This window comes from Bos mutus, chromosome 19 (assembly GCF_027580195.1).
Source record: "Bos mutus isolate GX-2022 chromosome 19, NWIPB_WYAK_1.1, whole genome shotgun sequence".
NCBI lineage: Eukaryota > Metazoa > Chordata > Mammalia > Artiodactyla > Bovidae > Bos > Bos mutus.
In genome coordinates, this window is record NC_091635.1 from 54,310,355 (window position 1) to 54,319,160 (window position 8,806).

Here is an 8,806-nt window from a genome sequence, read left to right on the forward strand (position 1 = left end):
TGCACGGGAGAAAATACGTGTGAATGATATAACCAAAAAGGGGTTAATACCCAACATATATAAACAGCTCATGGCAGCTCAATATCAAAAACGACACTGATTTAAAAATGGGCAAAAGAACGTTACAGACATTTTTCCAAAGAGGAAACGCAGATGGCCAGTAGGCACATGAAAAGATGCTCAGCATTGCTAACAATCATGGCAATGCCAATCAAAACCCTCATGAGAAATTACTTCATACCTGCCACAATGGCAATCATCAAAAAGAGCAAAAAGAACAAATATGGAAAAAAGGGGTCCTTGTACTCTGTTGGTGGCAATATAAATGGGTTCAGCCACTGTGGAAAAGAGTATGGAGGTTTCTCAAGAAAACTAAAGCTACAGCTACCACATGATCCAGCAATTCCACTCCTAGGTATACATCTAAAAACAACAAAGACACGAATCCAAAAAAATACATGCAACCCAATGTTCATGGCAGCCTTATTTATAAATAGCCAAGATATGGAAGCAGCCTAAGTGTCCATCAGCAGATGAACGGATAAAGAAGATGTGGTACATATATACAACGGAATACTACTCAGCCACAAAAAGAACAAACATTTGCCATCTGCTGCAACATGAATGGGCTTGGAGGGTATTATGCTAAGTGAAGTAAGTTAGAAAGAGAAAGACAAATACTGCATGATGTCACTTTAATGGGGAATCTAAATAATACAACAAACTACTGAACATAACAAAAAGAACCAGACTCACAGCTATGGATGACAAACCAGTGGTTATCAGTAGGGAAAGAGGAGAGGGGAGGGGCAATGCAGGGGAAGGGGATTAAGAGGTACAAACGACACGTGTGAAATAAGTAAGTTACAAGGATACACTGTGGAACATAGGGAACGCAGCCAATATTTTCTAGAACCATAAATCGAGCATAATCTTTAAAAGTTGTGAATTATGATATTGTATAAGTGAGTGAGTGAAAAAGTTGGCTTAAAGCTCAACATTCAGAAAACGAAGATCATGGCATCCGGTCCCACCACCTCATGGGAAATAGATGGGGAAACAGTGGAAACAGTGTCAGACTTTATTTTTCTGGGCTCCAAAATCACTACAGATGGTGACTGCAGCCATGAAATTAAAAGACGCTTACTCCTTGGAAGGAAAGTTATGACCAACCTAGAGAGCATATTCAAAAGCAGAGACATTACTTTGCCAACAAAGGTCCGTCTTAGTCAAGGCTATGGTTTTTCCTGTGGTCATGTATGGATGTGAGAGTTGGACTGTGAAGAAAGCTGAGTACCGAAGAACTGATGCTTTTGACCTGTGGTGTTGGAGAAGACTCTTGAGAGTCCCTTGGACTGCAAAGAGATCCAACCAGTCCATTCTAAAGGAGATCAGTCCTGGGTGTTCTTTGGAAGGAATGATGCTAAAGCTGAAACTCCAGTATTTTGGCTACCTCATGTGAAGAGTTGACTCATTGGAAAAGACTCTGATGCTGGGAGGGATTGGGGGCAGGAGGAGAAGGGGACGACAGAGGATGAGATGGCTGGATGGCATCACCGACTCGATGGACGTGAGTCTGAGTGAACTCTGGGAGTTGGTGACGGACAGGGAGGCCTGGCATGCTGCAATTCATGGGGTCGCAAAGACTCGGACGTGACTGAACTGAACTGAACTGATACCTGTAACTTATATAATATTGTACACCAACTATACTTCAATTTACACACACACAGGAAAAAAAGAGTAAGGGTCCTTTGAGTGAAAGCTGGGCCCCTTTTCCCTAGTGGACTTGCTGCTGCTGCTGCTTCTGCTAAGTCGCTTCAGTTGTGTCCAACTCTGTGTGACCCCATAGACGGCAGCCCACCAGGCTCCCCCATCCCTGGGATTCTCCAGGCAAGAACACTGGAGTGGTTTGCCATTTCCTTCTCCAATGCATGAAAGTGAAAAGTGAAAGTGAAGTCGCTCAGTCGTGTCCAACTTTTCGCGACCCCATGGACTGCAGCCTTCCAGGCTCCTCCATCCATGGGACTTTCCAGGCAAGAGTACTGGAGTGGGGTGCCATCGCCTTCTCCGGTGGACTTGCTAGGCTGGGATAGAACCATAGTGAAAGGGAGGGAGGCTGGAACCTTAGGGGTGTGGTCTTTGTGGGAGAAATCCCATTTTCCTGTTTTGTTTTACTCAAGACTGTACTACTGCAAAATCGTTTCTGCCTAGAACTTTGCGATGGGGCACTGTCACGGCCCAGGGCTGTGCAATGACTCTGTGGCGAATGTGTCAGGGGACAAACTGAAACACTTTAAATGACTTGAAAGTGTGTTTAAAGCAGCGCCCGACATCACTCAGAGCTACTCCACTCAGAAGACACGACCTCAGTTCTCAAAGGCCCGCCCAGAGAAGCCAGTGTCCACGTTCTCAGCAGGCTGCTGAAACAGAGCCTCTTTGAACCTGCATTAATTATCTCTTTCTTATCCCTACTCTTTTTGACTTCCCTTGGGTTTCTGGGGGATGGAGAGCCAGTTCATTAGCCAGCTGAAAACCATCAAATAGCATCTCAGCTCACAGTAATCAAAGGTCACAAACCGGATGGTTTCCAGGGGCCAGAGGCGCACCTCAGGGAGCAGAGAGGTCAGGTGTGGCCGCTCGTCAGGAGCTCCTGCTGGTCGGCAAGGGGGGTCCCCACCACTCAGCTTTGGGAAGGCAAGTTCAGCCCCCGGGTCATTACATTTTTGGAAAAAAGGAGGAAATGTCCTGATTTTTAAATGTTGGCAACTCATTCAAATAAAACAATTGCCCTACTCTGCGCTCAACCAAAAGGAAAAGGTCTGCAGTTTCTGAAATTCAGTGGTTTTCACGCTGCTCCCGGAAGCCCAGAAAGTGCCTGAGGGGCTGCAGGACCAGGGGAGGCTGAGTGGGTGGGCTTGGCGCTCCGCCCCCCACCTCCACCCAGCACTGCTTCCTTCTGCTTTGGCTGGTCTGTAAGCTTTCACTTGGAGTGGAAACAGTTCTGCTGATTAATAAAACGTTTGAAAACCACTGAAATCTCCCAGATTAGAAAACCAAAGCCCAGAAAAAGGGAAGTGTTTTGCCTTGGCTATGAGGGGCAGTAAGGCAGACCTGGATGTGCCCACTGCATGGACTTCGCTGACAGCCCTGCCGTGTCTCCATCTCCAGCCCCCCGGGAGGCGCAGAAGTCCCCCGGGCCACACAGATGCCTTCTTCTTTGGAGGTATTTTTCTACCTGCACCCTCAGCTGAGCTCCCAGAGAGAATACTTGCCATAATCCTAAGAGAGAAAGGCCCCTCCCTGCAAACTGTTCATCTTCAGTATCTCATCAATAACTGTGTATCCCAGAGGGCTAATAAACACATGAAGAGATGCTCAGCATCGCTCATTGTCAGAGAAATGCAAAGCAAAACTACCATGAGATATCACCTCACTCCAGACAGAATGGCCATCAACAAAAAATTCACAAACCTCAAGTGCTGGAGAGGGTGTGGAGAAAAGGGAACCCTCCGGCACTCCTGGTGGGAATGTAAACTGATAAAACCACTATGGAAGACAGTAGGGAGAGTCCTTAAAAAACTAGGAATAAAACCACCATATGACCCAGCAATACCATTCCTGGGCATATACCCTGAGGAAACCAAACCTGAAAAAGACGCATGTACCCCAGTGTCCACTGCAGCACTGTGTACAATAGCCAAGACATGGAAGCGACCTGGTCGCCAGATGGATAAAGATGGATAAAGAAGCCGTGTTACATATACACAACGGAATACTGCTGCTGCTGCTGCTAAGTCGCTTCAGTGGTGTCCGACTCTGTGCGACCCCGTAGACGGCAGCCCACTAGGCTCCTCCGTCCCTGGGATTCTCCAGGCAAGAACACTGGAGTGGGTTGCCATTTCCTTCTCCAATGCATGAAAGTGAAAAGTGAAAGTCAAGTCGCTCAGTCGTGTCCGACTCTCAGCGACCCCATGGACTGCAGCCCACCAGGCTCCTCTGTCCATGGGATTTTCCAGGCAAGAGTACTGGAGTGGGGTGCCATTGCCTTCTCCGCAACGGAATACTACTCTGCCAGAAAAGGGAACACATCTGAGTCAGTTCTAATGAGGTGGATGAACCTAGAGCCTATTATACAGAGTGAAGTGAGTCAGAAAGAGAAAGACAAATATCATATATTAATGCATATACATGGAATCTAGAAGGATGGCACTGACGAATCTGTCTGCAGAGCAGGAATGGAGATGCAGACATAGAGAACAGACTTATGGACAAGGGTGGGGAGAAGAGGGAGAGGGTGAGATGAATGGACAGAGTAGCGTGGATGCGTACACGCTAACGTATGTAAATAGGCGGCCAATGGGAATTTGCTATAAGACTCAGAGAACTCAAACGGGGGCTCTGTAGCAGCCTAGAGAGGTGGGAATGGGTAGGAGGTGGGAGGGAGATTCATGAGAGAGGGGACATATGTACACTGATGGTTAATTCATATTAGGTATGACAGAAATCAAACCTTTACAATACTGTAAAGGAATCATCAATCAATTTAAAAAAAAAGTCTGTATCCATTGGCAAAGCTGGGAGAACTGGGAAGCTGCTTAGGAATAACAACATTTTGGGATGAATTGACATTTACATCTCATGGGGATGAGTACCAGGGCACCCCCACATACTGGTAAGCAACCCGTTATCCCAGCCAGGACGAGCCTGTAGTTTCCAGAAGTTGAAGCAAGACTTCGTTCCTCAACCCCTCCCTAGATTGTGGATTCCAGGTGGGTGTAGGCCAACTTCTGAGAGATATTTTAGAAATGGAAGGAAGGATCCTTTGCCTGCCCCTCAAAGAACTTTCAACCAGTTTCTAGTCTTCAATCCTACCACCAGAGCTCAAGATTAAAATGCAAATGCACTTTACGGAGGAGAGGGCCCAACACTCAACACTGATACAAAAGGCTAAGTTCTTTCAAAATATCAATTTTTCTAGGGCAAGGAATTCAGGTCGAGGAAAGGACTAGGTAGGTAGGGAGATGAAAGGCTGGTCAGGGTAGCTCAGTTTTTGCTTTGGAACCTTCCAGAAACACTTTGTATCAACATATTGTCAAATGTGACTTTAAGAGCATCCGGTAAGGGTTCCTGCCCCTGTCTGGTTTGGGCTTAGTACAAAAGGACCCCAGAAAAAGGCCAGAACCTCTCACTCTCTGATTTGGCTTCCTTGGCAATAACACTGCCTTTGTCTGCCTCAGAAGGATGCTGAATCCTCAAGTCTAGGAGACCCCTACCTCACTGCTAAACCACATCAGTTCTTCGCTGCTGAGCTGTGAGCCTTTAAAGGTGAGCAAGATGGTAAGTTGGGGAAACCTGGCCTCAACCTCAGGTCAGGCAGTAAAACTACTTTTACCTGAAGCCACATGATCAAGGGCAGCTCTGAGAAGTTCTTGTGGGAGCTGGTGGCATAATAGAGCCACCAGAACATGTGGGCATCCTTCCGGACAGTCACATAACCCCAGACTTCCTTGCTGTCTTCCGGGGGCTGGCTGATGACAGCTCCTGAAACACAAACATGGTTTTCCTGAAGAATGTCCATGTCCAGGTAAATGCCAAGCCTAGAAGGGATGGCTGGGCTAGGCTGCAGGTCATTTGGTTTATGTTTATGTATTTACTTCAATACATTGTGGAGATAAAAAAAAAAAAAAATCAACTTAGATTGAATAAACTTTCAGCTTATGAAAAAACAAACCCAACTTAACAGAGGCCCAGGGGGCTGAAAGCTTTCACATTTTCCTCTACACCCTCTGTAATGTTTGGATTTTTAACAGGAAGGCATGAAACATGCTCATAATTGTTTAAAAGAGAGAGAGAGATTTACATTTAGGGGAAAAAAGAAAAAACATCTCAAAATGCATCACATTGATTTTGGTTTCTCATTTAGTATACAATTAAAGAGGCATCGACAAGTTAGTGGGGCAAAATTACTCAGTATATTATGCCAGGGCAACTGTTAGCTTTCTTGAAGCAAAAAAAAAAAAAAAAATATAGATCCTCTCTTAACACTATTAACTAAAATGAATTCCCAGTGGATCAAATATTTCATTTTTAAAATTTAGATGTGAAAAAAATATGAAAATAGAGTTGAATGTTTTTTTGACCTCTGGATGGGGAAACGATTTAAGCAGACTCCCAGGGACTATAGAGCAAATTAGCGAGCGTTGAGGACAGAAACTTGTTACATTTCCATACAATGAAAATAAAAGGCAAAACAACAAATAAAGATCAGAAATAAATATGAAGAAGGGTACTTCCTTAATCATTAGATCAATTAAAAAATATGATCTTTGCAACAATCAAGATAGTTGACAATTCCTAGCACTTAGTAGGCATTCAATAAATAACAGTAGTCATAACAACAACAAAAAAGATCCTAATAATTAAATGGATAAATGCCACAAGAAAATAATTCATGAAAACAGAAATACGAATGTCATAAATACATGAAAAAAATCACTAATATTCAAAGATATGAAAATTAAAGCAATAATGAGGTCACTAAAAAACCTTTGCTTATTTGACAGATGGCAGCAGCTCTATTTGCACGAGTCAGGAGACTGGCCTCACCACTGTGCGCAAAAGTGCGTACTGGCACAAAATTTTCTGAGGAGGCAACTTGGCAGAAAATTTATAGAAGCTATACATATATTATTTAATCCCACAACTCCCATTTTCCTCCAATTTAGAGTTAACCAAAGTTAACTTTTTTAGCATTTGCAAAATATGTATCAGAAAAGAGTAGGTTAAATACATTAACTATGTCACCTTTGCTAACGTAACAACTTCCAAGCTGTGACACCTTTTCTTTTCTCAAATACCACTCTGTGGGTAAAAAAGGCTAATGTTAAACCGTGACGAAAGCATGATCCTGGGTTACCAGAGTTTTCTGCCTCTACTTCCTCTTTTTTGAATTTCATGCCTCTGTGGCAAGTAAAAGGACAAAAACTGGTCCCCAAGATAAGAAGAGTAGGTGAGGAGACAATGTTGTTTTGAAACTTAATAAGGATGGAGATTAAGGCAACCAGAAAGTGGTCTGATGAGCAAAACAGAAAGGCTGGAATGTTTATTATAGATTCAGCTGTAAGATAGTACACACCAAGTAACACAAAATTCCAGTCTCCTTGAAAATGGCAGATAAGGCTTGGTCTGTTTTAACTTACACTCTGGCACTCCTCCCTTTCCTGATAGTGTTGGTTGTTGCTGTTTAGACCCTAAGTTGGGTCCAACTCTTTTGGGACCCCATGGACTATAGCCCACCAGGCTCCTCTGTCCACGGAACTTCCCAGGCAAGAATACTGGCTGCTGCTGCTAGGTCACTTCAGTCGTGTCCGACTCTGTGCCACCCCATAGACAGCAGCCCACAGGCTCCCCATCCCTGGGATTCTCCAGGCAGGAACACTGGAGTGGGTGGCCATTTTCTTCTCCAATGCATGAAAGTGAAAAGTGAAAGTGAAGTTGCTCAGTTGTGTCGGACCCTCAGCGACCCCATGGACTGCAGCCTTCCAGGCTCCTCTGTCTGTGGGATTTTCTAGGCAAGAGTACTGGAGTGGGGTGCCATCGCCAGAATACTGGAGTGGGTTCCCATTTCCTTTTCCAGGAATTTTCTCAACCCAGGGATCGAACCCGCATCTCCTGCATTGCAGGCAGATCCTTTACTGCTGAGCCACCAGGGAAGCCTCCCTGCCAGTGACCACTTAAAATCTGGTGGGCAACCTATTGGACAGTTCCCAGGCACAAGCAGAAGGGTCATATGATCCCCATTTTACAGAAGGGCAAACAAGTTAAGCAACTCAGATCACAAGACAAGTCTGTGGCCAGTTGTAATTCTCAGTTCTTGATTCAGATCAGGAGTCATTTTGCTTGAAGAAAAGACTGAAAATCAACTTGCAAGTCATCATATTAAACACGAACTGGTTTTTGTCAAAAAGGACTGCAATGAGGGAAGATATTATCTTGCCTGTTCTGATTAGGTACAGGGAGAAAGTCTTACTCTCAATAAAGTGTCCCATTTGTGGTATTATTTTTTAGAGTCTTCTGGACAGTGTTTCAGCTTAAAACAACAACAACAACAATTTATAATCTCATTTTGCAGCCAATCACGGCAGGAAGAGGGAGGTGGCCCTTAGATAGTGGAAACTTCATTGATCATCAGCTTCTCCAAACCTTACATGTTGCAAAACTGCTTCTAACTATGCGCAGGGAAGAAAGGAAGCATCAGAATACCCAGAGTCAGAAAAAAAGTAGAAAAATAACTCTGAATTTAAAAAACTGAGTGAGTTTCAAAAGCAAAATAATTCCACAAGGTAGAAACAGGGGGAAAGGAATACGGTTTAAAAAGCACAAACCCACTAACTGATTCTCATCCCTGGAGGACAGAAGGAGGCACCGGGCGCTGAAGCATCTTTTGCCCGAACCTACCCGTGCTCAGGCCCAAAAGCAGCAGCAGCAGCGGCACAGAACAGTTTCGCGGGGCCAGCTCCATGATGAATACCCTGCGACTGCATCAGCTACCGGCTGGTCTCGGCGCCTCACCACGTGACTGGGGCGGGCGGAGCAAAGCCGGGCGGGGGAGGGGGCGGGGGTCTGAGCGGGGGCGGAGCGGGGATTCGGGTGGGCGGGGCTTGTGAGAAGCTAGGGCGGGGCTTGAGGAGAAGCTTGGGCGGGCTGAGCGGCTGGCAGCATTCCGGGCGCCCTCTGCAGATCGGCCCCAGCGGCATCCCTGGAGCCGCGTCCGGGGTGTTCCGTTTCGCCCCGCTACGCCTGT

General features: G+C 45.4%; 1 protein-coding gene across 1 annotated transcript in view; it reads right to left on the reverse strand.

The window, feature by feature from the left end:
* The window catches only part of SCPEP1 (serine carboxypeptidase 1), a 34,067-nt gene extending 25,478 nt beyond the window's left edge, over positions 1–8,589 (reverse strand). The window contains exons 1-2 of the mRNA XM_005886937.3: positions 8,461–8,589; positions 5,396–5,544 (exon numbers count right to left, since the gene is read on the reverse strand). Coding sequence (XP_005886999.2) covers positions 5,396–5,544; positions 8,461–8,524 — 213 coding nt within the window. The 5' untranslated portion in view covers positions 8,525–8,589. The remainder of the gene's footprint in view (positions 1–5,395; positions 5,545–8,460) is intronic.
* Positions 8,590–8,806: the final 217 nt, after the last annotated feature.